This window comes from Peromyscus maniculatus, chromosome 16 (genome assembly GCF_049852395.1).
Source record: "Peromyscus maniculatus bairdii isolate BWxNUB_F1_BW_parent chromosome 16, HU_Pman_BW_mat_3.1, whole genome shotgun sequence".
In the NCBI taxonomy this organism is placed as follows: domain Eukaryota; kingdom Metazoa; phylum Chordata; class Mammalia; order Rodentia; family Cricetidae; genus Peromyscus; species Peromyscus maniculatus.
In genome coordinates this window covers 3,309,054-3,321,773 of record NC_134867.1, presented here as the reverse complement: position 1 = coordinate 3,321,773, position 12,720 = coordinate 3,309,054, and the positions used below count along the sequence as shown (strand labels likewise).

Sequence of the window (12,720 nt, the reverse complement as noted above, 5' to 3'; positions counted from 1 at the left end):
CCTTTTGTCTCTGTTCCCTTTTTAGGCAGTGTATATTGCTCCCCTAAAAGCTCTAGTGCGTGAAAGGATGGATGACTGGAAAATTAGAATAGAAGAAAAACTTGGTAAAAAGTAAGTTCTTACTTTGATTCAATTTTCAGTTGATTTTCATATTCTTTTATTTAAAAGTTTACCATTACTAGAATTATATCAATATTCTAATTATTTTAAGTGTGAAAATGTAATCATTTAGTTACCTAATATGAATACTGTCATTTGACATACCTTTTCCAAAATATCTTTATTACAAAAATTTATCAATTTTCTTACATATAATAGAGAATAATTTCTAGAAACTACTTTAAAAGTATTCCTCATGTAACTTACTCAATGAAAAAAAAGTAGATCTTTGAAAAAAAATTATTTTTTGTTAATATTTTAGTATTTGACAAGACTGTTTATTTCAGCACTGTTTATCAGCAAGACTGCAGACAACGTGATTGTCCCATAATGCACTTCCAAGTAAATAATGGTACACATGCAAAATACAAATTTTGTGTATCTCAACAAAAGAATAATCACTATGTACTGAATGAAACTTTCAGGGATTGGGATTAAAAAAGAAAGAGAGGAGCAAGCTGTCCTACCTCTTCTCTGAAGCAGAGGGCTGGAGGACTGAACTGTTACAGACTGTTAACTGTAAATTCCTTCAGCCCTGGATGTATTCCATATTCCATATAATATGTAAACATTAAAGAAATAAATAGATGCTTTGGGAGCAAGCCTTTCCCCTTTGTTCTCTTTTCTCAGTCTGAATCTAGATAAACAAGTTTTGTTTAGTAATTACTAAAAATGGGGAATGTACCTCTAGATTTGCCTGTGTGTTATGTACCTCTTCTATGCTTTCAAGGGTAACTTCCTTTTTCACTCTGAAGCTGAGACCCCCTGAGAAAGGTGGCATTTATTACCCCTCTGATCTTGTTTTTATCCCAGTGTGTTTCAGGTTTTCTGTTACCTATAGAAAATTTCAGCCTAAGAAATTAATTTGAGCTTGCAAATAATTCTGTTCTTAACAACTGCCCTAACAAAATAACACTTTCCCTAATAAGCAAATAGATTTAAAAAAAAAAATAGTATCACGTGCAGTCGCACATGACTGAAATGTTAGGCAGGAGAGCTAGTATTGCAAGTTCATCCTTGGCTGCATACTGAGTTCAACTTTAGCATGGGTATGTGAGATCCTATCTCAAAAAGCAAAAAAAGAAAAGGGGGGAGGAATGAATGAATAAGATGTCTGTCTGTCTGTTTCACTATGTAGACAAGGAGATAACAATTCAGTTTTATAAAACAACATAAGTAAATTGCTTTGTGTATAATTAAGCAAAGCTTAGCACTTACATATAAGTTGCATGTAATTGATTTGAGTTTGTATGTGCTTCCATATATTTTATTGTGTGGTTTTCTGAATTAATGTAATTGTGACACTTCAGAAAATTTCAAGTGAATGGGGATAGAGTAGTTTTAACTATTTTAAAATTTTATTTCAAAAGAGAGAGTTTTTAGTCTGTCCAAAGTTATATGTTTACTGAGGATCAATTTTATTTCTCTCCAGAGTTATTGAACTGACAGGGGATGTGACCCCAGACATGAAATCCATTGCTCAGGCTGACCTTATTGTCACAACACCAGAAAAGTGGGATGGAGTCAGTCGAAGCTGGCAGAATAGGAACTACGTTCAACAGGTTACTATTCTCATCATAGATGAGATCCATCTGCTTGGTAGGTACCACTCAAGTAAAAATAGAATGCTATGAAACTTGACATTCTTCTATTATAATTTCATTGACAAATATTTATAAATAATTGTATATATTCTTGACATATAATGTGATGTTTTTATTTACATGCAATGTGTAATGATTAAATCATGTTAAGATATTTGTCACCAACTACAGCTCATTAGGTCTCTTGAACTCATTCCTTCTGTCTAACTGAAGCTAAGTAACTTCTGACATCTCAGGTTTCCCATCCTCCACCAAACCACTCCCATCCCCTGGCAAACTCTATTTTTTCTCTTTATTTCCTTGAGTTGTTTTTTTTTTTTTATTCCACATAGATCATACAATTTTGTCTATCAGTCCATGGCTCATTTCTCTTAGCATAACGTCTTCTTATTCATCTATGATGTAAATGACAGGATTTCATTCTTTTTTATTGTTTTATAATATTTCATTGTGCATTTACTTTATTCATCTATAAGTGAACAATTAGTCATTATTTGGCTATGGTGGATAATAATATAATGGACACCGAAGTATATATAACTCTTTGACATACTGATTTCAATTCCTCTGAATATCTACACAAAAGTGAGATTACTTACTCATACAGTAGTTTTCTCCCCGTGCTTTTTAAAGAAATCTTTATATTCTGACTTTGTGCCTGCAACGGCTAGCATCGATTTATGAAATGATTAATGTTCATTATTCTTTATTCTTAGGGGAGGAGAGAGGTCCAGTTCTGGAGGTCATTGTATCTCGAACAAACTTTATTTCATCACACACAGAGAAGCCTGTTAGAATAGTTGGACTGTCCACTGCATTAGCTAATGCCAGAGACCTTGCTGACTGGCTCAACATTAAGCAGGTATGAGGAAGAGTGACAAAAAAATTCAGCAACAGTTTTTTATGCTTAACTTTATAAAGTTGTGATGCATCCTTCAGTATAAAAATTGTAACTGGTTTCTTTTTCATGTTTACCAGATGGGTTTGTTCAACTTCCGACCATCAGTTCGCCCAGTTCCTCTAGAAGTCCACATTCAAGGTTTCCCAGGTCAACATTACTGCCCACGCATGGCTAGTATGAATAAGCCTGCATTTCAGGGTAAGCATCAGATTCTAGGAATAAAGTAATAAGCATTCTCTGTAGATAGTAGCTATTAAATACATTCAAAATCGTTTGAGTTTCTATGAACAAAGCTATATCAACCATTGAGAAACAAATAATTGTTGAATTGTGTATGGAAAATGAGAAGTATTTCTTTTTTTATTTAAATTTTTTTCATTTTACATACCAACCACTGTTCCCCCTCCCTCCCCTTCTTGCAATCCCTTCCCCCATCTTCTCCCATCCCATCCCCCATTCACTCCTCATAGAGGATAAGACCTCTCTTGTGTAGTCAACACAGGCCTACATACCAAGTTGGTGCAGGACTGAGCCCCTCCCTGCTGCATCAAGGTTGAATAAGGCATCCCACCATAGGGAATGGGTTCTAAAAAGCCAGATCATGCAGGGGCCTCACAAACAGATCAAGCCACACATCTGTGACACACATTCAGAGGGCCTAGTTTAGTGCCTTGCAGGCTCCCCAGCTGTCAGTCCAAAGTCTGTGAGCTCCCACTAGCTCAGGTCAGCTGTCTCTGTGTTTTTTCCCATCATGAGCTTGCCCCCCGCCCCCTGATCCTATAGTCCCTCTTCCCTCTCTACTCAAAATGACTTTACAACAGAATAAGATAATATTTTAGGAAGTAGATGATTCTTAGTATTACACACCCAAGGTGTTGTATGTTAAGTAATAACTTAAACAAATGATAAAGAGCAATAATTTTCAAAAAAATTGTGTTCTTAACATTTAACAGAAAATATGGAATGTGTGGATAGTTCATTAGCCAGAGTGTCAGTTCCATAGTTAATATTACCTATGCCTTTGCTGAAGACCAGGCCTCAATTCCCAGCACTTCATAGCAGATTACAGCTCTAGTTCCAGGCCATCCTGTAGACCAATTTCTAAATGGTCTTATTAAACAAAAAACACACAGCCAGATATAGGGGTAAAAACCTGAGAGATCAGGGAAATAGGGAAAGCCACAGCTAACCTCACTTCACCAACTCTGCAGCTTCCAAAAACTAGCTACTTCCTGCCTACCCATGCCTATATGCCTTGCTGTTCTGCCATCTGATTTGTTCTCTCTGTCGAACTACATCACTTCCTCTTCCTGCCCATCTCTGTCACTTCCTGTCTGTCTGTACAGACCTCCATGGTTAACTAGTGTTGGAATTTAAGGCATGTGCCATCACACCTGGGTCTGTTCCCAGTGTGGCCTTGAACTCACAGAGATCCAGACAGATCCTTGCCTGCCAAATGATAGCATTAAAGGTGTGTGCTACCACCGCCTGACTTCTGTATAGTGACTGGCTTTTTCCTCTGATCTCGAGGCAAGCTTTACTTATTAGAGCACAAATAAAACATCACCACACCATCCAATGCCCCTTGCCTCTGCAAGTACCTGGCATGCACATGATGTGCACACATACAAATAAACATGTAGACAAACACTCATAAACATATAATAAAAATAAATAAATCTTAATTTAAAACAATGTGGACAATTCATTACTTTTAAAAATTCCGTTGCTTTCATGTTTTGTTTTTCATTTTTCCTTTTTTAAAAAAATAAGCAAATAGTAGAAGCATCGAAATATACCCCAGTTTTATTGAAACATGTTTTATTTAGACTACAGAAGGAATATTTATTGTATCAATTAAAAGTAACCTCCAAAATAAATTCTCTCCTGTGCACTGCTGTTGATTGTGAGGTGACGACTTTTTAGCTGCTGTAATTAGCCTATGACAGAAGCACAGTATTGATTGTGGGCTGGAGACCCATCTTGGCAGTTCAGATTATTTACACCTCCACAGAAGCATTGTACAAAATCACTAATGAACAATAAATCTGCCATGAGCTGCTCAACCACACCTGTTCTTGCAGCAGTAAAACACATTAAAGGTTGAGGTTTGGAAAAGAAACAGATCATTCATGATTGTCTATATAAATGATACCAGTATTGCAGGAGTATGTGTTTTAAACATTGTATTTCTAAGGTGATTTGTAACAGATTTATCATTTATATTTTTAGGACTCTAATAAATTGTGAATGACGAAAATAAATAAGGATAAATGGGTTTATTTTTCATGGTATTTATTACAGAAATTTCTTATGGTCTGTGTAGAGAATGGCTGCATGCCATTACAGAAAAGGAATCATTTGCATTGTGTAAATTGTAAGTCAACAGTAAAGACCTAAAGTACTTGCTGTTAGATATGGAATCAGTTCAACCCTATCCTTATGAAATATGAATTATATGTCAGACCTATAGTGATTCCTAGACTTCGAGTTTGGAAATAGGATTTGTGCTAGCCTAACTTCTGTTGGTATATAGTCAAAACTGATTTCTTGGCCTATAAAAAGAGGTTTTGTAGCTCACAGTTTAAAAAAGAAATCAAAACAAGAGGAACTTTTTCTTATAAAATGTTTAAATATTTTGGTTTTAATTCTTTAGCATATAAGATGTTAGACCTCATTGTAACATTTTTAAATAAAGTGAGTTTTAGTGATTTTTCTCCTCTGCCTTCAATTCCCTCTCTCTCTGTTTTGAAAGAGCTACTTAAGTGAAAATTCTGGAGCCATTTTGCCACTGTCTTAAACAAACCTCATTTCCAGGTGATCCAAATGGTTTATGTGCCACATTAAGTATTCTTTAAAAATTAATTATTCCTTCTTATTGTTCTTACCCAGGCTTCAAAGTGCCAGTCTCTTCTGTGTGCCCAGTGGCTGTGCCATGCTCAGGCACTTAATCTCCACAGTAGTCTGCTGTGCTCAGAAGGAAACTTTCTTCTCATTTATCAGTTATTTATTGTTGCACATTTTATTTATCTACATTTTATCTACTGATAACAGAAAAATAGGACTCTGTGGGGGGGCAGTGTGGGTATGGTGATATTGTTTCTTGGGCATTTTCATAACTCTGCATAACTTGCTTAGACTCCATAGATCTCAGGACTATTTACCTCTAATATCACTTAGACAAGCATCAGTGTCTGGGAAACAAACTGAAGAATAGAGAGAACTCAGTGTTAAGACTCTGTGTCCATTTATAGCTTAGTGGAGAAACTCGGCATTGTAGTGCCTCTTTCCTTGGCATGACCTTAGGAGTGATAAATAAAGTTTCCCATGCTAGCCAGTGTTCTGTAGAACTGTGGCCAGCATCTTCCCGTTTTTGTTCCCTTCCTAGTATCTTGTCAGACCCCTCTACTGCCTGAAATAATACTAAATTCCATAGCCAAATGAAGAATTCCCATGAACTACATTGGTTTTCATGTCCATCCATTAAGTGGCTTAATATTTCATTCCCACAACTTTCCTCAGCAATTAGAAGTCATTCTCCAGCCAAACCTGTTTTGATATTTGTCTCATCAAGACGTCAAACTCGACTTACTGCTTTAGAGTTGATAGCTTTTCTGGCTACTGAAGAAGACCCAAAACAGTGGTTGAATATGGATGAGCAAGAGGTAAGTGAGTTGCTTTTTCAAATTCATATTGTACTGTGATAGAAGTTATGTACTTAATTATATTTAGTTTAATTTTATAATTAAGAGGAAAGAAGGAGTACATTATTTTGCTACCTTAACACAACATTATTAATATTTATATGCATTTCCTCTGGTATTCCCAGTAAAACATTTACTTTTTTATTGTCATGGTCTATGGTCTGTGATATCTATGGTCACCCCCTTTATTTAACAGTATCATGATTAATATTTTATATTCAACTGTTTTCAAAATTTATTAGTATTTCTTGCCCTTACATAACTTCCAATTAGTTTTGTTAGATTAACTTTAGAAAAATGTATGACATGATCATTATTTAAAACTTAGTAAGTACTAATCAGTAAGCTTTAAAACTACCTTTACATATTTAATTAATTACAGTTTGTCCCTGTAAAGGTTTATTTCACTATGTAGCTATAACATTTTTTTTATTGTAGTTTATTTCTTTAGAACTATTTCCTCAGAGAACACAGTTGCTGCTTTTCTTATGGTGATAATTGATTTCTCAAACTATTGATTGAAGTAGTCAACCTTGGTGTAGGAAAGGCAAGGCTTACTCATTTATTGTAATTTATTAACACTGAATGAAAGGTTATCCTGATGTTTTAATCTACACCTTTATTTTTTGTAGATGGACATGTTTTCATATATTTATTCACTGGTTTCCTTTTTCTTTGTCTCTTCATTTTTTATGGTCTTTTATCTTTTTCAGTATATCTTAAAGATTTGTTGAGCCTTACAGTTAGTTGGAAATATCTATATGAAACTTTATATAACTTTTCCTACATGTGTGTATGTTAGTATGTATATATACTAATCTCCTTAATTATTTTTGCTTGTCTTTTTTTCTTTACAAATTGAAGATTTTGCCTTTTAGATTATATTATATAGTCTGTGTAATATGGACCTTATTGTCCCTTCTGCTATTTATAGGTATCCCTTTTCAGTTCCATAGATTTAAATCATAGTGATTTCCCTTTTTATCACTTTTCCAGTTTATATTTTCTAAGACAGAGTTATGATTAAGATCAAGATCAAGGAAATAGGTTACCTAATTGTTGTATCATCTTCCCTTCCCTCTTCATCTCCTCTTTTTTTTGTGGTCATAGCCTTAAGTGTTTCAAACCCATCAATCCAGTCTGAACAAATTGCACATTTTTGCCTTTCCTTTTCTCATGGCCATTTAGAGTTCAGGTCTGTTGGATACAGTGTATATGCTATCATAAGCAGGTATTGCAAAGTGTTTTAAATTCCACGGATGATTTTCCTGTACTAGTAAGCATTTATCTTTAAGATTTCATCATTACTTTCTTAAGGTTTTTTATATATGTGTGTGTGTGTGTGTGTGTGTGTGTGTGTGTGTGTGTGTGTGTACACACACACACACACACATATATATACATACACACAATATAATTTAAGGTCAAAATAAATTTTTCTGTGTTATTTAATTTCTAAGGAAAGTAGATATTACTTGGAAAGAATTATATGAAGCAAAGTGACTGAGATTCAGCAACATTAAAAAAATGCATGTTCTCCCTCATACAGGATCCTAGTTTATCTTGTTTATACGTATACATTATATGGGAGGAGACTGTGAATGTAGGTATAGGCTTTATAGTGAAAGGAGATCTCAAGAGGGAACAACAGAGCTGTTGAGGAAGGGGATGGGGTAGGATGATAGGACACATGAGACATGACAGTAGGTATGTGTTAGAAAGGTATAGGAGTAAGCGAGAACCAACAGATTGTGTTTGAAGATGCCATAAGGAAATCTAATAATGTTTGTGTTCATTTTTAAGAAATGCTTTAAAAAGTAACCTGTTGTGCCTACAATAATATTACAATTTAGGAGGCAAATACTGAAAAATAGATAAGTTAACTATTGATGGTTTAGTGTATGGGCAGCATCGATCTCATCTTAATTTTATTTCTTTTTTGTTTTATCCCAAAAAGTGTTCCAACTTCAATCATTTCTTTGAAGTCAGGGTATAAAGTACATACCTACTGAACACTATTTAGGGTGTGTGCTCAAAGTACATTGCTCTGCATTTAGCACATATGTGACTCGTATTAGTTTAAAATGTGAATGTCATGCATTCATCCATGCTAGAGTGCACTTCTTTTATTTATTTATTCTAATTATGATATATGTGAAAGTGTGTATAGCTCAGCTATTGTGGATAATTGTGTTGTAATGTTTTTCCACTTAGCACAAAAATTTATCACCATTGATAAGTAGAATCCATAGCATTTGCGCGCGCGCGCACGTGTGTGTATGTATGTGTATGTGTGTGTGTTTTCTGGTAAAATTATAACAACTGGAAATTTTATCATTTCCACATGTTTCGTCTCATCCAGTCTGTGTCAGTACAGGAAGGCCTTGCTTCATCACTTACTCTTTTTTTTTTTTTTTTTCTCCTTTTCAATTTTCAAGACAGGATTTCTCTGTGTAACAGCTCTGGCTGTCCTGAAACTCACTCTGTAGACCATGCTGGCCTCGAACTCACAGAGATACACCTGCCTCTGCCTCCCAAGTGCTGGGATTAAAGGCATACATCACCATCACTTACTCTTAAAAATAAAAAACAAAACAAAACAAAAAACATTTTGATGAAGTTTTTATTGAGTTTGCATTTAGTTTACTGTGTGAGTTCAATTTGAGTATACCTAAACCTATATAAGTAGGTGTTTTTATTATGGAACCCCCAGATAATTAAATTAAATTAAATTAAATGCTTTAATTAGAGTTTATATTGCTGTGATAAAATATCATAACCAAAAGCAGCTTGGGAAGTTAAGGGTTTATTTTATCTTATAATTCAAGCCACACTCTATCACTGAGAGAAGTCAGAGTAGGAACTCAAGGCAGCAGCAACCTGGCGGCAGGAACTGAACCAGAAGCCAAGAGGGATGCTGTTTGCTAGCCTGCTCCTTGGGGCTTACTCGAGCCTGCTTTCTTATACAGCTCAGGACCATCTGCCCCGGGACTGAACCACCTGCCGTGGGCTATACCCGCTGGCATCAGCCATTATTCAAGAAAATGCACTATACCTTTCCCTCCAGATAATCTAGTAGAGACGTTTCTCTAAAGAGCTTCCTCTTCACAGACATACTCTAGCTGTGTCAAGTTGACATAAAACCAAACAGCACCATATTTTCTAGATTTTTAATGTTTATAGAGGATACATTCTGGGAAGACTTCCTGGGGTGAAATGTTAGTGGCTTATATCATTAGTGATCTTTGTGCAGTATTAAGTGTCTTGTGACCAGACACGGGTAACTAGCATTTGAAGAAGGCTGGATAAGCATAGTAGTTATCTTGGCAGCTGAGTGGCACTCTGTTGCTGACACAGCAACCTCCAAATCATTCTGCAGCTAAAAAAACTACTTTCTAGGTGTTTGGGAAGAGGCAGTAGTGAAAGGAAAGGGAAAAATATTAGAGCATGGAGAGAACATGGGTAAGAAAGATATATGAGTTCAATTTCTTAGCAGAGACAAAAAGAGTGATTTATTATCTTGATCCAGTACTAACTCAAAGGAAAGAGTTAAGACGCAGAGGGACAACTCCAGATTTGTCCTTCCTATGAAATCATACTGCAGCTAGAAACCCCAAAGCAGCATCCTTTGGATTTGCCAAGAAGAAGTCGTTTACAGCAGTTTCAAGAGTTTCTGGGATTAAGCTACTCAGTCACTTGGGTTCTTACTGAGAGCATCCACTTCTACTAGCCTCAAACTTTCACTGAGTCTTTGCACTGTTCTCTCAGACTTCATGACAAAAAGAAAAATTTCATTGCCTGAATTTTAATCTGTGACATACATCAGGAAAAGAAAATATATTTTTGGCTTATGTTATAGGAGGTATTCCTGGCTGTCCATGAGTAGTGCAGGTTCACTATATAGTTCCTTTACTGCCCAAATTTATTAATTTGGTATTTTTCCCAAGACTTACATTAAAAAAAAAAGGCTTCCAAACAGTGTAACTTTTCATCAAGTAATCAAAACATCCTTATCTATGTGTCCCCTAGAGGGACAACTCAACTAGAGCTTCCATCGTGGTCAGCAGTTAACATGGAGACCTACATTTCTGTTTGTTTTGCTGAGCTGAGTTAGAACTCAGGGTCTGGTCTGTGCACTCTCCCCGAAGGCACACCACCACCCCCACAGTTCTACTGTCCTTCTCAGTATTCTTCACGGTATTCGCTCCTTTGCTGCCACAAAGGATCTGACAAAAACAACTTGAAGAAAAGAAGGGTTTGTTTTCATTCACAGTTTGAGAATTTAGTCCATCATGGCAGGGACGGCGTGGTCACATGAGTCTGTAGTTAGGAAACAGAACCATGAAATGGTTGCATGTTCCTTTCATCCAGTCCAGGGCCCCAGTCTATGGAACTGTGCCATACGTTTGGTTGACTCTTACTTGTTCAGTTAAACCCTTCTGGAAATGCCCTCGTAGACACATACAGACATATATTTCTGGCAATTCTAAATCCAGTCAAGTTGATAATGAAAATTAACCACTAGTCAGTAGACTAAACTATAAGAGTCACAGCTAATATATTACATTCAATAGTACAGAATAGTAAAAAGGGATAGAAATGAAATTGTTTAAAATCTATTGGTACATATGTGACGCAGCTGCTAAGCAAGGATAGGGGTCAAATTGTTTCTATTTGCCACTCTTCGAGGCCAAAATTACTTATATTATTTATCTGCTTTACCATATGTCACCTGGACATGTTTTTCAGCAAGCTGATAAGCTAATCTAGAGTGCCCAAAATGCATGTCCATAAGAGACTGACAGCTAGATTTTTATATATGCTTAATTCATAAAGTTAAAAAGTCTTTGATTATTTTTTAAATAGATACATAGAAAGTTTATGTCTACCTAAACTTTTCCCACCTTTGTTACATAACAGCCTAATTTCATCAAAATCAGGAGGCTAAATGATAGTTTAACCACATTTTGTTTTTCCATCAAGTAGAACAGAAACATCAAATACTCTGTATAGATATTTCAGCTATTATTATTTTAAGCAAATTATTAATCTCATGAATATTACCTTTTAAAACTAGCAAAGCTAAGAGTCACAGGGAATAGAATAAAAATATTATGCTTATTAGCTGAGATTTCAGGGAGTATACACAACCATGGCCACTTGGCTCTTGGAACATGGTTCCAGCAGTGTACGAAGAGAACATTACTTTTCAGTAGTACACAGCATACTTCATCCTCCAGAGTCGCACATAACCTTTCTAAGATACTATCAACTGGCACACTTGCATTCTAGCAATGAAGGAGATAAAAACCAGTGACATTTACTCATTCTCTTATATTTTTATTTTGATAAAGTGAAAGTCAGCACCATTGTACAAGATGTCATAATGATCTGCAGTTATGTCTTTATGATATGTTCAAAGCTGTGATAGGTTACACAGGTAGTAAATGAGAAGTATATCCCAAGTTTATCTTCTTATATAGAAGAATGATGTCCTCTTAGTAATAGGCAGGTTCTAGATAAATCTCACCACCAAATAACTCTGGTTTCTGGTTAAGAACACTTCCTATGATGCTCATTAACCACTTAAAACTTACTTGCCACCTGACATAGAGTAGCACTCTTTCTAGGTCCTTAATATGTGGTAAATCCAATAACTATGGGACAAAAGAATACATCATCAGCATTATTTTTATTTTACTGTGTGCATTAGGGCAACTTTAAGTGTCCATTTATGATGAGCAATTTCAGTTTCAAGTCCCTGAGGTGTTTTATAAGCATAAAGTTTTCCTTTTCCCCACCCCAAAATGCCCTTAAAGTTACAGTTCTATCAATCAGATAATAGATAATATTCAAAATGAACTGAGAAATGTTATAAATGACTTAACAAATATTAGATATTATTATGAATAGTATGTTACCTAGAAAAAGTTACCAGACACATATAATTTGCCAAGATTGAACCATGAAGAAACAGAAAACCTAAGCAGGTCAGTGAGAAATAACTAGATAACTAGTAGTTATAAGCTTACTGTCAAAGAAAAGCCCAGGACTAGATAGCTTCTTTTCTCAATTTTAGCAAGCATTAAAAAAAACTAATACCAATTCTCCTGACACTAAGAGGAAGAAAATCTATCAGCCAAGATTACAAGGTAAGTCTTACCCTTGTAGAAAACCAGATAGAAAGCTACATACATCATGAACATGGATGTAAAAGTCATCAACTAAATACCAGAAGCACATTAAAGAGTTTAGTTTAGTTGATTTCATTTAGGGAAACAACGACAGGTAAAGGTAAATCAGTTAGCAAAATACAGAACTTCATCAAAATGAGGGCAAAGCATGATCATCT

At 35.3% G+C, this 12,720-nt stretch overlaps 1 protein-coding gene across 1 annotated transcript in view; it reads left to right on the top strand.

Annotated features, from left to right (window-relative positions):
- The window catches only part of Ascc3 (activating signal cointegrator 1 complex subunit 3), a 323,710-nt gene that overhangs the window by 185,447 nt on the left and 125,543 nt on the right, over nucleotides 1–12,720 (top strand). The window contains exons 26-30 of the mRNA XM_006983742.4: nucleotides 26–111; nucleotides 1,592–1,758; nucleotides 2,480–2,625; nucleotides 2,742–2,862; nucleotides 6,187–6,329. Of these exons, the coding sequence (XP_006983804.1) occupies nucleotides 26–111; nucleotides 1,592–1,758; nucleotides 2,480–2,625; nucleotides 2,742–2,862; nucleotides 6,187–6,329 (663 nt within the window). The remainder of the gene's footprint in view (nucleotides 1–25; nucleotides 112–1,591; nucleotides 1,759–2,479; nucleotides 2,626–2,741; nucleotides 2,863–6,186; nucleotides 6,330–12,720) is intronic.